The sequence below is a fragment of the Myotis yumanensis genome, unplaced genomic scaffold (assembly GCF_028538775.1).
Source record: "Myotis yumanensis isolate MYYU_CA2020_CCGP unplaced genomic scaffold, mMyoYum1.0.hap1 SCAF_12, whole genome shotgun sequence".
Taxonomy (NCBI): Eukaryota; Metazoa; Chordata; class Mammalia; order Chiroptera; family Vespertilionidae; genus Myotis; species Myotis yumanensis.
In genome coordinates, this window is record NW_027223763.1 from 18,190,868 (window position 1) to 18,210,541 (window position 19,674).

General features: G+C 40.3%; 1 protein-coding gene across 1 annotated transcript in view; it reads left to right on the forward strand.

The window, feature by feature from the left end:
* The first annotated feature begins 7,881 nt into the window (after positions 1-7,881).
* Positions 7,882-19,674, forward strand: part of SVEP1 (sushi, von Willebrand factor type A, EGF and pentraxin domain containing 1) — a 145,292-nt gene continuing 133,499 nt past the window's right edge. Inside the window, exon 1 of the mRNA XM_070430919.1 lies at positions 7,882-8,412. Coding sequence (XP_070287020.1) covers positions 7,882-8,412 — 531 coding nt within the window. The remainder of the gene's footprint in view (positions 8,413-19,674) is intronic.

The window sequence follows — 19,674 nt, forward strand, 5'->3', positions numbered from 1 at the left end:
CCACATGATCTTCTGCAATGTGATCTCATTAATCCCTATAAAGAGGTAGAATCTATTTCCTCATCCCCTTGTATCTGCTTTAACCATTAGAATATGGCAGAAGTGATGCTATGCCATCTCCAGTCGTCACTCTTAACAGAGCCAGCAGCTTGTGCTTCCTGCCTCTTGGAGCTGTGCACACTGTATTAGACATCTGGGCTATTCTCTTAGAGAACCACATGGAATATGCTTTGAATTTCATACATATGAGCAAGAAGCCATCCTGGACATGCTGCTCAATTGAGCCCCTAGGTGACTCCAGCCATGGCCTCCATCAAACTGCAATCACATGAGAGCCAAGTGAGACCTAGTCAACTGATCCCAGTTAACCCACAGAATCATGGAAGGCAATAATAAATTATTGTTTTAAGTTATTAAGTTTTAAGGTGGTTTGTACACCACAATAAATCTTTGAAAATCATTGTTCACATAAAGCCAAAGTTTGAAAAAAATCACCTTCCTATTATACAAAGACATTTTAGGAAGTTTATAATATTAAACTAGAGGCCTTCTTTCCCCTGGCTGCCAGCACCAGTTTTCCTCTGGCACCCAGGACCCAGACCTTCACTCTGGCCACTGCCTTCCATCTTTGCTCTGGACACAGTCTTCACTGCAGCTGGAGTCTTCAGTCTTTGCTCCTCACTCCAGCCGGAGTCTTCAGTCTCCGGCCAGAGCTGCTCCTGTAGCTCTTTCCGCCCCCCGCTCTCCCCCTCATAGCTTGATCGCTGCTTTGCCTGCAGACCTCGCCCACAGCCTCCTGGGTCCCAGGGGGCCGCCTTGCCTGTGGCCTGGCTTTCTGATCATGATCATGATCACGAGCACGGGCCGTAGGCAAGGCGGCTCCTGGGCCCCGGGGGGCCACCTTGCCTGCGGCCTGGCTTTCTGGAGGCTCCTGGGGTTGCACATGGGGGCCTGGATGGCGGCTCCTGGTGTCCTGCCCTGCCTGCAGTATGCAAATTAGCCGCCATCTTTGTTGGCAGTTGATTTGCATATCGCACTGATCAACCAATGACGATGGTAGCGAAGGTATGGTTAATTACCATGTTTGTCTATTATTAGATAGGATTATTTAACCATGGAATACTGTTGATAAATATGTATCTCATAATATGTATCTTGTGGATTCACAAACTCAGGAGTTTCCCGGGTGAAATATGAAACTGACCCCCATACACGGAGGGCAAAGAGAGACCATAGAAAGGCAGACCACTCTAGATTGATAGGGAGCTGGTCTAATAAGCAAGGGGACTTACATATGATGGTTGTCTTGGGTGGCTGCAAGACAGGTAAATCCTGCACCTGTCGGCCAGAATTTTAAAAGTTTATACAGAGGCTTTAATGAGGGTTCAGTCACATATACTGTCCTGATGGTCTCAACAACACATTTTCTCTCAAGGCTCATCTGTGAAAACAGTTCCTACTATGGGAATGGTGGGCAGACGTACATGTCAAGAATAGGACAGGGTGAGGAGCCTCTGAATGCTTGGGTCCAGCTTTCGAATCACTTGGTGGTCCCATTCTCTCAATGATCACTCCCAACACTACCTAGATATGGATACAAAGGTATATTCTGTAGCTTAAAGTACAGTGGGGCCTTGACTTACGAGTGTCCCGACTAACAAGTTTTTTTGAGATACCAGCTGTCTCTCGGCCAATTTTTTGCATTGAGTTGATAGAGTAATTTGAGTTAACGAGCTCGGTCTCGGAAGGAATTAAACTCGTAAGTCAAGGCCCCACTGTGTAATGAATAAAATAATCAGTAGCAATTGCTCTACCTTAAGATAAACATATTATTACATATTTATGATTTTTTTCTAATGCATTTTAAAAAAATTCATGTTACCTGAGTAATATGAACAACATACTTGTTTTTTTCCTCTCCTCACCATTTAACAGGGTGTATTGAGTATGTTCATAGCATTAAATATTTTTGAAAACAAGCATAATGACTATGTAAATATTTGTATGCATTTACCATGCTTTATCCAAACATTCTCTTATGATATGCTAAGAATGTTTCCAACATTCCCAATATTTTGCTTTTGTATTTAGTAATGTAAATTCCAGCCTCACTCATAAATGTGTGTGCTCCTCTATGATGATCTCCTTAGAAAGGATTCCTAGCTAAAGGATATGATCATTATCAGACCTTTAGAATAATCATATTATTGGATCAAGCAGCCAAGGACTAACCATGTAGAACAGTTCCACTTTCATCAAACTTTAGAGATGGCAAATAGATTCCATCTGGAGTACCAACCCTGATTAATTAGTGGTGGTGTCCTGGTACTCCCTGATGAGAAGGCCTGCCAGACCACATCTGGGTCCAGCAGCAAAGAATGCTAAGATGAATTAGTATTGTTGAACCTTAATGAGGATGGAAGAATGGAAGCACATGTGCTTTGTGTCTGCCAACTCAGCCTTCGGCAATTCTGGGACTGAAGATATATTCATAAATTTTTGCCAACATGAAATGCAAAAAAGAAAGTTTCTTGTTTTGGTTATAATGCATATTTCCATAATTACACATGTGGTTGAATGGTTTCTCTTCTGCTTGGTGTCCATCTACATTTATTCTTTTGTGAATTGCTTTTCCATTACCCTTTGTCCATATTTTCAATTGTCATGCTAATGTAGATGACTTACAAGAGTGCTTTATAATAAGGATAATAAGATTTTTTTCTGCCATTTTCCAATTTGTCATTTTTCTTTTAATTTGTAATACTTTATGATGAATAGAAGTGTTCATTGCTACGTGGTCAGATAAATTAATGTTTCTCTTCATGGTTTCTTTGTATGCTTACAACATTCTTCCTTACCCTATAATCTCATAAACGTTCATCTACATGTTCATCTGGTTTATTATGACTTAATTTATATTTATCTCTTAATTTCATCAGAAATCTAATCTACTCCTAATGCATCTCAAAGAGAGGCAGATTGAAAAGGGAAAAGACTGAGCATGGAAGTATCAAATAAATTGAAAATAGTGATACTGATGGTGATGCTTATATTAATAATTATTATTATAATTAAGTTGAAGTGCCATCCAGACACAGTAAAATTCAAAATAACTGTATTAAATAAATAAAGGCTAATAGTACGTATGTTGTTGAAATTATGACATTAATTACTTTGTTAATAAGTAATTATTTACAAAGAATATACAACTATTATGAACATTTATGTATAGAATTTAATATATTACAAAAATTATAAGCAAACCCTAAAAGTAAAAATATAAGTTGTCAAAGAATAACTTTAACCAGAATTAAACATATTTTCAGTCTTGAACAGATGGAATAGATTAAAGATGGAATAGAGCATTTGGCTAATGTATATAATAAAGTTGATTTATAAGATAGAAGAATTTATATCTTACAACCAAAAATGCTTACTTTTCTCAAATATCTAATGGTATGTTTCACGTTATTCATATATTAGGTCACAAGACATTTCAGTAAGAATAGTTCTATTCTTTGACCTCCATAAAATAAACTTGGGAATTAATTTAAAAATAGGTTAACAAAACATACAAACACTAGAGTTAAAATAATAATATAAAAATAAAATAAATCACTCCCTTCAATGATTTCTGGGCCAAAGCAGAAATAAAAGTCCAGCTATAGGTTGTTTAGAAAATAATAATGACACTAAAGCTAATACTCATGTGTAGATAGAAAATTATATCTGCAAGAGCTTTATTTAAAAAGCAAAGTAAATGAAAATAAATGAACAAAGGTTTCAAGGTAAGGAAATACAATATAAATTGTCAATATAAAAGTGTAAATTAATGTATCAGAAAACAAAGAGTCCAACTGTTAGTTCTCTAAAAAAACATAAAATAGATAAAATGTCCATAACAGTAATCAAAAGGAAAAAAAAAGTAAAGTTGCCAATATATAACATAGAAATACGGTGGTAATTTGTGGTGTTCACCAAATATTTCTAGCTTTTTGCTTTCTGGGAATATGGTAGGATTGTAGTTCCCTACTTTCTTTGGGGTCAGACATGGCCATGCAATTTTCTTTTGTCAGTAAAAATGGTACAGAAGTGATCTGTGTCGCCTTCGGGGGTAACTTCAGGAGACAGTGAGAAACTATGTCCTCTTTTCTCTGCTATGGCATTCATGAAAAGCATATATTGAGAGGGTACCCTCCATGGCTACAGATGTGCGTTTATTAGTCAGGATCAAGTTTGGCTGAAGGTGACAGTAAAACTCAAAATAAAAGGGGTAGATTGGCAATCTGAGATGAGTCCAATGGTTCTGCTCTCCGAAGTCTGCAGGAACCCAGGCTCTTTTCAGTTTATTACTCACCCATCCCTAGAATGTGACCTTCATTCTCATGGTCCAAAATAGCTGCTAGAGTTCTGCCACCACATTCATGTTCCAGGTGGAAAGATCGAGTAAGCGGGAAAAGGAAGAGACAACAGATAACAGATACAGCTGCCTTTAAATGGGGTTTCCTGGAAGCTGCCACACAAAACCAGCACTTCCATGTCATTGCCCAGAACCTAGCTCCATGGCCACATCCATCTGCAAGGGTGGCTGAGATAGGTAGTTTTTCTTTCAGGCACCACTGTTCCCAGCTAAAACTTAGGAGCTCTATTGCTGTTCAAGAAGGGGAAATCAGATGTGGTAGGTAGGTGACTAGGTGTCTCTGCCACAGTGAGTGTCTGACCTAAATTAGGACAACTATAATGCCCCATCCCCTCAACCCCAGCCTGGGTTAAGGAATAGGCATACAACAACCCATGCCTGCTCTAGTGGGAATTCTTTAAGGTGGTGGTGGTGGTGCTACTGCTGCTGGTGGTGGTTTGTGTTAAATTTTTTTTAAACTTGAGCTCGTGAGAAAGAATCTCTCCTTCTCAGATCATAAATCTGAAGACTGAGACTAAATCTAACATGCAAAGAAAAGCAGAAGAGAAAAATACAAGACCTAAGTAGTTCTTGATTTCCTTTTCTAAGCCTTTTAAAATTTTTTTTATTGTTTAAAGTATTACAAATAATAGTACATATGTCTCCTTTTCCCCCCTCCATTGGCCTTTTTGAGATCAGTCTACCCCTGCCCTTTCTCCAGTGTAGTTACAGGCGCCAAGAAATCCCTGTTTTCTTTACACAAGAAGTTGGGTGTCTATTTCTTGCAACCAAAGAATCTTTTTTTTTTTTTTTTTAATATATTTTATTGATTTTTTACAGAGAGGAAGGGAGAGAGATAGAGAGTTAGAAACATCGATGAGAGAGAAACATCAACCAGCTGCCTCCTGCACATCTCCCACCGGGGATGTGCCCGCAACCCAGGTACATGCCCTTGACCGGAATCGAACCCGGGACCTTTCAGTCCGCAGGCCGACGCTCTATCCACTGAGCCAAACCGGCTTTGGCGAGAATCTTAAAGTAATTGTCTACCTCCCTGGGTTTTTGTAGGGAACACATGAGGGAGTGCACATAGTAGTTGCCATGGTGTCTGGCACATAAAGGTCCTGAAACATTTGTGCTTGATGATATATTTGAATAACACAGAGCAGATGAAATTTGGACAAAAAGTTTTCTTTTTCTAAGTCTCAGCTCAAATGAGATCTTGCTCATTCCCCAGGAAGATTTAGATCTTGCTTCCCTTTTTCCATTCTTGCAGCCATCCTACTGCTTTGTAATTGTTTGCAAATCGATGTTCTCTTATGATAGCCCTTGAACTTTGGGAGGACTGGAACCAAGTCTTACTCATCTTTAAATTGTCAGTATTTGACTTTCTGGCACAGTAGATACTCTATAAATATTTTTAGAAAAAATAAGGATTTGAAGAGTATTCATGATTAAAGGTGGCAAAATAGCAGCTAGCATTCTAAGCACTGTCCTAAGAATTTTGTTTTTATGATTAAATCCTCATAACTCTTAATACAGTGGGGCCTTGACTTACGAGTTTAATTCCTTCCGAGACCAAGCTCGTTAACTCAAATTACTCTATCAACTCAATGCAAAAAATTGGCCAAGAGACAGCTGGTATCTCAAAAAACTCGTTAGTCGGGACACTCGTAAGTCAAGGCCCCACTGTATGCTATTACTACTAATCCATTTTATAGATGAGCAAACTGATGTCACATTCATACAACTAGTTAATGGCAGAGCCAAGATTTCATCCTAGGCAAAGAAATTCCAGAATCCTAACATTTCAACGAGTACACTGTGCTATATCTCTCACTGAAGGTATTTCATTAAATATAGATGGAGTTAAATCATCTTATATTAGAGACAGGGAAGTGAGATCAGTGAATTCCATCATGGAATAGATGTAAAACTGAAGCCAAGGATTGGAAGTGACTGAGTTCAGGTGGTTTTTGTAACTGCAGAAGCATATCTACACAGGATTCCTGACTCCTATCTGGATTCTTTTAATCAAAGACTCCACCTCTTACGCAAACTGCGCTCTTTCTGGCGCATGCACCACCCCTATTAGGCTCTTGCTGCACTCCCAGGTGCAACTTGTTTCAAAATAGCTACATGCTGAGTATCATTCAAAGGAGATCTCACATGTTGAAACAAACCACGAGCACCTGAAGGGGGCTGGGGAAAAGGGACGCCAACTCATTCTTCAGATTTCAGCACAAACTTCATGTCCTCGGAGAAGGCTTCCAGGGCCTCTCCAAGGTCAAGTCTGTCTACCTAAGCTTTCCTTCATAGCACTTAGCATGGTCAGTTGTGATTATATATATATATTATTTGTGGAATATCTGGCTAATGGCCATCTTGCTCATTACCCTATAAGTTCCGTGAGGACAAGATCCATGTCAATTTTTCTTCCTCCTTCTATACCTAGTGTCCTGGCACATCATAGGCACTCAAAAATATTTGTTGACTTTGGGGAGTGAGCACACAATGCAATATACAGGGCATGTATCATAGAAATGTACATTTGAAATCTATATGATCCTATTAACCAATATCACCCCAATAAATTTAAAAAATATATTTGTTGAATGGAAAAAAAGGATGAATCAGTAAATGCATGACTGAAGCACCAGGACAAATCATCCCAGTGGGGCAGAGACACCCCATATATGGTGTGATCTGAGGGCGCAAGAGACTGCACTCACACACACCAAGGCCCAGAAATCCCCACCAGGAAAGTCAAACATGTGTTTGGTGAAGACGGGTTCACTGAAGGGGGGAAAAAGACGCAAAAGGTGAGCAAGCAGTTTTCAAAGGATGCTTTCAATTCCCTGGCCGGTCCGTGTGTGTGTTTTCCTCTACAAAGTGTTTCCAATTACTGTGGCACTCTCGGTATCTGGATCCATCTCCAGTGAATTCCTCTGCAGCTCCTGCCAGACATATGGGATCAATCAGGCCTTGGGCGCTGGTGCGCTTGCTGCGGGAATGTTGACAGCCTGACAGACGCGGGTTCTGGTGTCATGGAATCTCCTAGCCTTTGGCTGGATCCCCGGAGAAGAACCAGAGGGGGAGGAGAGAGACCGAGGCAGAGATAGAGGCAGGAGAGGGCAGGGGGGAGCGCAGAGAGCGCGAGAGGGAGAGGAGGGAAGCGGGAGATTTTTCTTGACTGCCCCCTTTCCTTCAAACATTTTATAGGCTTCAGGGAGAGAAAGGAGGAGGAGAGAGGAGAAAAAGGACGGGGAGGGGGGTAAAGAGGGCGCGCCGTTTCCTCCCGAGGCCCCCCGCTGCCGGAGGAGTCTGGATTGTGTCCCCAGTGTCAGATGAAAGGGCAGTAAGGCTCCTGGCCGCCGTCCCGCGCCCGCGCCCCGCACGCCCCTCCACGAGCCCGGCCGCCGAGCGTCTCCGCGCCTGGGTCGCCGCCTGAGCTGCGGGGCAGCCGCTCGCTCGCCAGCGCGATGTGGCCGCGCCTGGCCCTTTGTTGCTGGGGTCTGGCGCTCGTTTCGGGCTGGGCGACCTTTCAGCAGACGTCCCCGTCCCGCAATTTCAGCTTCCGCCTCTTCCCCGAGGCCGCCGCCGGGGCCCCGGGGAGGCTGCCCGCGCCCCCCGCGCCCAGCGAGGACGCGCCCGAGAGCAAAGTGGAGCGGCTGGGCCAGGCGTTCCGGCGGCGCGTGCGGCGGCTGCGGGAGCTCAGCGAGCGCCTGGAGCTCGTCTTCCTGGTGGACGAGTCGTCCAGCGTGGGTCAAGCCAACTTCCTCAGCGAGCTCAAGTTCGTCCGCAAGCTGCTGTCCGACTTCCCCGTGGTGCCCACGGCCACGCGCGTGGCCATCGTGACTTTCTCGTCCAAGAACAACGTGGTGCCGCGCGTCGACTACATCTCCTCCCGCCGGGCGCACCAGCACAAGTGCGCACTGCTCAGCCGCGAGATCCCCGCCATCACCTACAAGGGTGGCGGCACCTACACCAAGGGCGCCTTCCAGCAAGCCGAGGTAAGGCTCCCGCCCCTCCGGAACCCGGCCCCCGCTTCCCCACTTCGCCGCTCCCCACAGCCCGGGCCCTTCCCACCCACCACCGCCTGCCCAGCTGTTACCGTGGGCAAGCCACAAGCCACCTAAGTCTAGTGTCCCCTGCACAAAATCAGTCATACTACCTTCCCATTGTCGTGGGGGTTAACCCATGGGATAACGGGTTTTAAATGGTTAGCTGGATGTCAGGCTCCTTAAGTGGTCATCTTTGCGGACGCCCTTGGGAAGGTGTCTAAGGTGCCATACCTAGTCACACTTGTAAGAACAGACCGTGCTTCAGCTGGAACAGGTGAGTGTGTCTTACCAGATGTCTCTAAAGATAAGACATGCAGTGCGTATTTCCCCAATTTTCTTATACGCTATTTTATGCTTTCAATATGCATTTCATTGCATACCTTCTGCGACCTTTGCAGATTCTTAGTATCTGGAAGAGGAAGTCAGGCTTAAATGATGGGCTTTTACAAAATTTAACTTTGACTACAAAGTAATACATATTCAGTTGAAGAAAATTTGCAATATATAGAAGTGTTTGACACATAACAGCAAGCCAATGTTTATGGAAATCATGAAACAGAAAGGAGGAAAAGAAAAAAAAAAGCCTATAATCCCATCACCCTTAAAAAGCCACTGTTTACATAGTGTTGAACATTTGCCCAGTATCACATCTGTACATACTTCTAACCAAATTGGTGTCTGGCTGTGCTGTAGCCTACATTTTTCATTTGTTATATCATGAAATGCTATACATTTTACTGTATATATATATAGATATGTTGTTTATCTATGTTAATTTCATACTGTTTTATTGAATACCTGTGTCATAACTTATTTTACCTGTCACTGTTGTTGGACACAGGTTTCTTTTATTAGCTAAGTCATAGTAAACACATGTATTTTGGGACCCCTTTTACTTCTTTAGGAAGAATTTCTATAAAGTTTTGGAATGAGAGGATATGAAAATTTATGAATTTCTTGATACATACTGTCCATTCTCCCTTGGTTAGGGTTGTATAAATGTACATTCCCACCAGTACAGTATCACAGCAGTAAGTTTGCCACATGGTCACCAATATAATATGTACTATCATTTTTAATATCATTGCCAATTTGGTAGGAGAATAGAGGTACCAATTTAGCAAATTCATTTTTTTTCGTTTTATTGAGGATGAACATTTTTCAGTACATTTATTGTGCATTTGTATATTTTCTGCTCATAAGTTTTTCCCATTTTGCAGTAATGGAATGTGGTTTTTTCCTTAATGATTTATAGAAGCTCTTTATATAGTGAGACTGGTAACTCTTTTTTGTATATGATATACATGTTTTTCCAGTTTACTCTCTTTCACTTTGGTTCATTGCAGTGTTTTTAGATTATTTGAGTTTTTATATATTTAAATCTATCAAACTTTGTTCTTAAGAACCTATATTCGCTTTTATTCTTAGAATGGCATTCCCGTTTCCCAAATCATAGAAGTAGTTTTCCATTTAACAGTTTAAGTCACCTAAAACTTATTTTAGTGTATAGTATGACAAATATGTCTAATATTATTTTTTAATAAATGGTTAACCAGTTGTCTCAGCACCATTTGTTTAATAGCCATTCATCCTTTTCCAATTTAATTGAGTAGCACTTTTATCATACTCTTAACTACTTACAGGGAATTTGATTTCCTTCTGGTTTGCTATTAACTTTAGGTTATCTATTATTTTTAAGCTTTGAAGATATGATTTAATTATTATAACTTTATAGTATACTTAAATATCTGATACTGAAAATTCTCTCTCCTTTTTCTCATGTATTTTTAAAAAATCAACTCTTATGTATTTATTTACTTAATAGAAGTTTTAACTCATTTTCACATATTCCAAATGAAACCATCCAGGATTTTAGTTTCAATATAAAAATTGTTAACTTGGGGATTATTTATATTTTACAATAGTAGTCTTTCCACATCAAAAGTATGGCTTATCCACTTATACCCTTCAGTAAAGTTATAGATTTCTAATAATTAAGTCCTGCATATATTTTCAAAATTCAGACCTAAATATATTCTATTCAGTACTGCAATTATGAATGACATCTTTTCAAATTAAAATTTAAACAATTATTTTTGTATAGAAACATTGATTTTTTTTTTTTTTTACTATGTCTTCGATAGCTGCATGCTTATTGAAGTCTCTGGTTCATTTGTTTTTCTTTTTTTTCAAATACATTTTATATTACTGAAACTAAGTGTTTATTGTGTAAAATAATCAGAAAAAGTTTCTGTAAGTACACTGTAGTACTTTGGTATATACCCTTCTTGACTTTTTGCAGTTGTCTAGTTAATAAGTATGTTTTTTGTGCATGTACTCCTATTGTACATAAATGATGTTTACCAAAAAGGATTGCACTATATGTCCTCTTTTGTAATTTGATTTTCTTTCCACCATATTTTCAGTCTTCTTTCCATAATAAGAAATACACATTTACTTTATCACTTTTCCATACACGGAATTCCACTGTAGAATGGTTTTTATTTTTATCATGCAATTACTGATAATTATATATTTAGGCCGTTACAAACAATGCTGTGTGACTAAATCTTTGTCCAAGTCTCTAAAAATTTCCTTAATGCAAATTTCTAAAGTGGTAGGTATTATTGCATCAAAGAATATGCCCATTTTTTAAGGGCTTTGATACATGTGCCAAGTTTCTCTACAGAAAATTGGTACTAAATTGTACTATTAGGATCAGTACCTAGATGGAACAGGTTAGTATTATTTGAATATGCCTCCCCAACTTTATATGTAAAAAATTGAATCACGTTTAAAAAAAAAATACTCACCTGAGGACATGCTTAGAGAGAGGAAGGGAGAGAGCGAAAACAACAACATCAATGTGATGTGGGAGAGAAACATTGATCAGTTGCCTTCTGTACATGCCCCAACTGGGGTTCAAACCTGCAACCCAAGCATGTACCCTGACTGGGAATTGAACCCCCAACCTTTCGGTGCATGGGATGACACTTCAACAAACTGAGCCACTCTGGTCGGGCAAGTGAGTCCCATTGGAGGTTGCATTTCTTTATCAGTGAGGCTGAATACATTTTTTCATATATTATTTATCATATAGAACTCTTTTTTGGATACTCATTAAAAAATTTGGGGATTATTACCCATTTTTTTTTATTCAAGGGTGGTTATTTTTCTTATTGATTTGCAAATGCTCTTTAAATCTTCGTAATATCAACCATCTGCTGCTACATACGAGGGAAATATTTTTTTCTCAGTGTTTCACATGCCTTTTAATTTTGTGATAGCATCTATCCTTTTGTCAATCTACTGAATCTAACTTTCTTTTTATCTGTTCACTTCTGGTCTCTTACAAGACTTAAAAGACTTTTGCCTTTAAAAGCTGAACTAATTCCTGAAAGATGCTCTCTGTTTATCGAAGTAGTTGCACCAAGCAGGGTTCAGTTCTGCAGACCCAGTCTCTGTTGGTGTCTACTCCAAGGACTCATGAGGTCCCAATGGCTGGCCTTCTTCCTGGTGTCTCTGCCCACTCCATCAGTGAAGAACCTCTGCATCAGGGGAAAACTTGCCATATACTAGCTCCTCTGTTTGGCTTGGCCAGGTTTGTCGGGGGCCTCCGAGTACTGTTGATCCAAAACAGTTAAATGGGTAATGAGTCGAGTACGCACTGCTCGCCTCAAGACCTACTCTGTCTTCAGCCTCCTCCTTCCAAATATTACATCCTGTCTTGGGAAGTGGAACTGCCAACAAGGTTCCCAGTGCCTTTCTTTAGTCGGGATCCATGCGTAACCTAACAAGCAAAGACTTCCCAAAAGTTTGTGTGAACTGAACTTGCCCTGGATTTTATTTTGCTTTTCTCATTCTGGTTGGAATCTGAGCAGATGCAGCTGGACTCAATCCCTGTCTAACCTGGAAGCTGACATGTCTTTATTGTAACTTTTCCAAACCTCTGTTGAGCACTCTTAGGAATAATTAAAATATGCTTGGAGAAAATTGATAGAAGATGACCAGTGTTTAGAAATGGCATTGGTGGAGGTTTGAATATGGATTTTCCCATAGAGATCAGGCAAGCATGTTTCATCGCAGAATCAGTTTGAGAATGGTAAGCTATATACCTAGTTTGGGTTTGAATATGAACTATTATATCATGGAAGTGAGGCAGTTCATCAGATTCCCATGTGTGCAGAATGCTAATAATTGGAACTGACTGTGATCTGGCCTGTAGGTGAAATTGAAAATCATAGAGACATTTTTTGAGGTTATTAATTACTTTCTCCAGAAAAATTAGTTTTTCAGATCTTTCCATTTGAAACTGAATGCCCCCACAATTATGCACAGATACAAACACAGGGAGACAAACATACAAATACATAAAAGTACACAAACACATGCTTGCAGGTACCCATCACAATTCAGATACCTTACTCCTCTGATGTAAAATCTCAAGATGCAGAGTTTCCTTTACTCATGCGAAATTTACTGTTATCTTTCAGCACATGTGAGAAACTAAAGAAAAGGGATAACTGTGTTGCTTTACTTTTTATTTAGTGTCAGGATTGTACCACTTGATGGGGAGTGTATGCGTGGACACTATTATCACGCCTTATTTGAATAAACTGCTGTGTAGACCTTTTCTTTTTAGACATCATCCCAGCATACATCAAAGGTGAAAAGAATAAAGAATAAATCTGTAGTCGGCAAAGATTTTTTTTTCAGAGACACAATCAATATAATGGGGGAAAGATTTAGCACCTGGAACTTAATTACATGAAAAACTTTTACAAAATCAACAGAAAGTTCTTCAGGTGTTCCTTCCCAGGGAATGAATGTTTTGTAATGCCTTCTCTTCTTGGCTTTTCTCCCAACATGAATTTATAAATTGCCTTCCTAAACAGCATACTTTATGTTGGGCACTGTGAATGCTTCTTCCAGGCCCCAGCAAGGAGGAACGGGCAAAGACAGTCACATCCTTCTTTAAGGAGGCTCTCAGGCAATCACACAATGCTTCCATGTAGATCTCATTGGAGGGAAATTGGTCTCATCCCAACCTTTAGTTTCATGGAGCTTTATTGCTAAAGAGAAAGACAAGGATGGATGCTGAGGAAGTGAGGAGTGGTCTTTGCCATCCCAGTATGTCAGGAAGAACATCTGTCTAACCAAGAAAATGTCTGGAAATCCCACTTCATTTCTTCCATCAAGGGCAGTGGCTTGGGCCTGCTCAAGATGGAAGGGCCAGGCTTTGCCTAAGTAAAAAATACCTTAGTCCTTGTGCTATATTATACTTCTTTAGTAAAACTATCAAAGTTCCAGAGCGATCCACTTCAACTTGGCAACAGAGGCTTCCTATGTTAGTTTCCCAGAAGCCAGAAGCTTCTAAATAACAAGGCATTCACTCCTGAATGAAAGAGTATACCGAGAGTGATGGGGGAAATGCGCACTATGAAATAAAATGGATGTTTCACTGTTAATCACGCAAAGCCACGTGACATTTTTGAGGACAACCTGGTTCTTTGGCTTGAGAGAAGACCTCTGCAGGAAAAGGAATTTCTAGCTCTTGTTGTCTCTGTCTTTCCCATAAGTTTTAAAGATTGTTCTCTGGCCTGGCTGGTGTGGCTTAGTCATTGAGCATCAACCTATGAACCAGGAGGTCACGGTTTGATTCCCAGTCAGGGCACATGCCTGGATTGTGGGCTCGATCTCCAGTGTGGGGCATGCAGGAGGCAGCCGATCAATGATTCTCTCTCATCGTTGATGTTTCTATCTCCCTCTTCCTCTCCCTTCCTCTCTGAAAGCAATAAAAAAAAATATATATATATATATATATATATATATATATATATATATTTTAAAAGATTGTTCTCTATCAGGCCATATGAAGAATGGACTTCTGGCAGAAGTCTGCTTATACACAGTAATCTGCTCTAGGTTTGGAGGCCAATTGTGAATAGGTATACTCTGTGAGAGCTGTTGTTCTCCACGAATGTGGTTACAGTATTTCCCTTGACGTGAATGACAGTGGGGAAAAAAATCTGTAATACGCGAGTAAGTGCATTATCTTACCAATCTTTATGAAAAGATTTAGAAAGAATTCACCTTCTTTGCTATCTGTGTTTCTCATGAGGTAATTCAAGCAGTTGCTATTTTATTTGCGTCAAGAGTTAAGCAACAGAGATTTTTCAAATCCAGGGCACATTTCTTTCATAGCTCAAGTACGTGTGGAAGCTTTGAACATCAGGGTAGGTTATAATTAGTACATCTGTTAAATTAGTGATTGCTACCTTCTTTCATGTGGAGATGCCATTTAAAATTAAGGAAAAATAACTTCCTATAAGATTAATAGAAACATTTTGAAGAAAGTTTTTTAGCAGGACTTATTATATGATGGAGTCATTTATTAAATAAGGTTAATTATTTAGTAAATTTACTTAGTCATTTATGGAGCAAAGTCCAAGGTGGATATTTTTCAAGTTGTAAGTGCCTGATGGATTATATAAAATATATTTTGAAGATTATGAGTTCAATGCACTATTTTCTTAATTCCTGCTGAAATGCTCCTAATTGCCTCCATTGTATAATTTCCACTATACTGTACCTGGTTATTGGATGTACTGTTGCTAATGCAAAATACAGATTTAAAAAAAGTCAATGATGATATTGGTGATGGAGAATGTGGCTTTTGCTACATAGCTTCCTAATACTGACTCTCTAAATGAGAGTGACTGGCCTTCCCAGGAACAGGCAGTGCTGGGCGCATTGGAGCCTAGCTCTGTGAAACAGGCTCTTCTGGGCAGCGAAAGGCCAAAGAGAAGGGGAGAGGGAGGGCTAAGGAAATCCTCCTCTGCAGGGGAAGAGTGAGAAATGCTTGAAAAAAGGAAGTGTAGGGAATGGAGGATGTAAGGGGACCAGAGGGTAACTCCCCAAAAAGCTAGAAGCAGCAACCACAAGTTCCAACTTTAATAAAATAAAAATATATCCATACTGGTATATGTTATACTCAATAAGATCATATTCTAAAAACTATTTAATGACATAGTAAATTGTCTAAACGGCATATTCAATGAGCTGAAGCTGAGTATGTTTACTATCAGTATGTAAAACTGTATCCATACAAGTCCAGTTTCATAACATAAAATATATGCACTCAAAATAAGCTAGGAAGAAAATTTTCAAAATGTTAATGGTAGTTATCTCCAGGCAGTATTTTTAACTATTTAAATATATCCATTTCTTCTGCTAATAACTAATTTGGAAAATTAGTTATAATGACCATGTGTTGCCTACTAGGAAGTGAAGCGTTGCTGTCTGCCTGGGCAGGTGATTGAAGGCGTATCTTTGGGGCACCTGAAGGCATAGCCTGGAGCGACTGGTCTCCAGGATAACAATCCTTTTACATCGCAGGTTTTACCTTAAATATTCATGAGAACTTGTGAATTCTATTCCACAATACAGCTCTGTTTAGGAAATAAAATGATGCTTTAATTTCTTATCAGGAAATTGAAATGAAACAATTTCAACCTCTTTTTTGTCCAATGCCAAGGGCTGTAGCATTGAGTCCTCCAGAATGTGAAAAATGTGTGCTGGGAAATCACTGACCCCCTAGCCCAGGGGTGGGCAAACTTTTTGACTCGAGGGCCACAATAGGTTCTTAAACTGGACAAAAGCATGGATGGAGTGTTTGTGTGAACTAATATAAATTCAAAGTAAACATCATTACATAAAAGTGTACGGTCTTTTTTTTTTTTTAGTTTTATTCATTTCAAACGGGCCGAATCTGGCCCACGGGCCGTAGTTTGCCCACGGCTGCCCTAGCCAGTGGTACTCACTCTCCTCTCTTCTAGTGTCACACTGGTTCTTGAGAATCCAGAGTCACATAAACACATACACACACACACACACACACACACACACACACACACACACACTCTCAACTGCTCACAGTTGGTACTGGTTGTTTCACTGCTTACCAAGCTACCTGTGGATATTCACTGAGGAGAGAAGCCCAGACAACTGGCCAAGCGGAGACACAGCGGCTGCAGAGGGTGGAAGTAACGGACTCTGTCACCTTGATGAGAGGTTAGGAGAACATGGCTTCCTTTGGCTTGTCTCACAGAGAGCGATGCTGACCCAATGCTTTCTCAGTCTCTCTCACTTTCCCTGGTAATACTCATCAGAGAATAATCTTGGGGAAGAAAGATGCGCTCTAACCCACTGATGTCATCACATGTAAATGAAATAATTGCTGTAAAGGACCCATTTCTACAATTAATTCACCTGAGGCATTCAAGCTTCATTTCTTAGTGTGATTTCTCTAAAATATATTTTATTGATTTTTTACAGAGAGGAAGGGAGAGAGATAGAGAGTCAGAAACATCGATGAGAGAGAAACATCGATCAGCTGCCTCCTGCACACCTCCTACTGGGGATGTGCCCGCAACCCAGGTACATGCCCTTGACCAGAATCAAACCTTGGACCTTTCAGTCCACAGGCCGGCGCTCTATCCACTGAGCCAAACCGGTTTCAGCCTTAGTGTGATTTTTGTCCTCAGCAGTAAAAGGCAGCCTCTTTGCTGTTGTTGATGGATAGGATTCAGGCAGGTCCAATGTATTGTTTGATAGTGTATTTTGATATTGGCATCTCTTTCAACTAGGCTCACTCATATTGACTTACACCATTTGAGTCATATCTGCAAGTGAGGCCTCATTTTAACCCAATTTTATAGGCTTTACCTTTCCAGATGAATCTAATATGGACTTTGAAAGAAATTAAGCAATTTTCATTTCTTTATTTGTTTGTGTTTTTCACAGTGCTATTTCCAGCCAAGATTTCTCTCTTTTTAGTCACAGTTTCCTATAAAATATGCATGCCTGGCTTTTAAACGTTGCTCCAAAAGTGATGGTTTCAGGCAATTATTGTTGGAATGTCCTAGCAATAAAGATACCAAAGTGTAGGCTGTTTGTGTCTAATCAGCAGTAAAAATCTGCATGTTAAATACTCATCTGCAACAGGATGTTATGTGTGACTTCCTCTGTTGCCCCAGATTTGGCACCAGGACCCATGGCTTCAACTGAGAAGCACCAAGTAGCGCACATTTAAAGAGAGCCGCCAACAACTGAGACTGTGCATTCCCTCCAAGGTCACGGACACTGTGCAGAACAGGCCCCACCCATCATCCTACTCTAGTTCGTACCACCCCATGTCTGGGAGCAAGAGGCAGAGACAGAGAAACAGAGCAGACATTGGGATCGCTGAGGAGAGCAGTGCTCATACGGAAGGGGGAATCCCTCCAGAATCTCCAAGAGAGCTTTCCTCTTCCAGCAGCTAAGCAGGGGGAGACCAGCTCTCTCTATACTGGTTGGCAATTTATTTGGGCAGAAGACTTAGTTTGCCCCTGTGTCTATTTAATGGAGATAAAGCCAGCCAGAGACAGGGCCAGTGTCCCTCTTTGGATTCTTCTAGAAGCAGAGCCTAAGATGAGGATTCAAGTCCAAGTACCTTATTTGGGAGGTGATCCCAGTAAACATTGATAGGACAGTGGGGATGTGAGACAAGAGAACCAAGAGCAGAAAAATTAACTGGTGTTTAACCCCAGTGGGAAAGACGGGAAACCAGTCTAGAATTCAAGCTTTAGAATTATGACAACTGAGAGGGATTTGGGATTATTTAGAGACTAACTTCCATCAGTCACTTTTGAGAGTTGCTCCCTGGAGGACATTCAGTCTCTGTCATTGCCACCTCCCCTTCCAGTGGATGGAATGTTCTCTAGGCACACACACACAAAAAGCCCTTAGACAAAGGGATACAGATGCTGGGATTTGGGAATGGGGGCATCGACAGTGTATGCTGTTGTAGGCAGAAAGGGGGCAGCCTGCACTACCAACTTTTGGCAAAGCCAGGTTTTCCATGGGTGAAGGAGAAGCATGGGAAATAACTGGAATTTATCGCCCACTAAGCAGGACAGCTCCAGGAGAAAGAAGTTGTTGGGTATACTACTAGACATGGGATCTGAGAAAGGTGGTGAATTCTCCAAAGAACACACACATGGACCAGCATTGGGTAGTCCACAAACAGAGAGCACCGTGACTTTTCCCCATTTCCTTTCACTTTTTGCTCTTTAAAATTTTCTCTTTTATAGTTTCAAGGCATAGGACCCAATATCAGAATTTAGTAGACAGAAGTATACTTATTTCAGAATCTGTATTCATGTATTTGCTATTTTCCCAAAGTGTTTATTAATACTGTGGAGGAATAGTTAATTAGATAAGGAAATGGGGTACATTGCTCTTTGATAGCATTTACTGTTCAGGTGAAGTCTGCCTCCCCTCTGCTTGTTGAGGGTAGAGATCAAATCTTATTTGACTTTCCATTTGCTACAAGACCTAGAAGTGGGTATTCATTATAACTTTAGTGTTCTTGAAAAGATATATGTTTAATTATTTAGTGTTTTTATTTTAGTATAGCACTGTACTTCTCCGATTTCTTTTCTAACTAAAACAAGTTATGACATCTTCTCAAAGTACTATTCAGTGAATGCTTGACTTTTTAAATGATAGATTATAACAGAAATGAATAGTAATTCACGCTTCAGACCACTTTTTCACGGGGGCAATATAAAATATTGAGTAGAATCTCAGATAGGTGTGAATCCCTGCCTGCCTCCCCCGCCCCCCCCCCCCCCCCCCAAATCTGGTCAAGGAAGCACACTCCACCTCTGGAAAGAACTCCATCCAGTGTGTTCAGAGGGAATCTGCAGACATCTGTTTTCAATAATGTCCCCTCTCCATATTATCGTCAGCGCTGTCCTTTTTCCACTCATAATGTTATCCTCCCAACAGCATAGCATCAAGTAGGTACTGTTCTGTTCCTCTCCCCAGGACATTATCACCCCCTTCATGGCTCAGATAGAGTTGGGTGGTTATTGGTTATAGGTCACAATTTTCCCTAATCTCCTGTCCTATCTTCTCAGCCTCTACAAAGATGATGACCTGTTTTAATTCACAGCTCAGACTGACATGTTGAATTTTATTATAATTGGTTTACCCATTTGACACACATATTCTAGAAATGTGTTAAAAGTTCCTTGAACTCATCCTGATAATGGTAATGAGTAATTACTACTTGTCAGGTACCACTCTAAGCATTTTCTCTATATGAATTCATTAAATATTTTCAGCAGAAAAACCTGCTCAGTTAGGTTATTGTTATTATCTGCA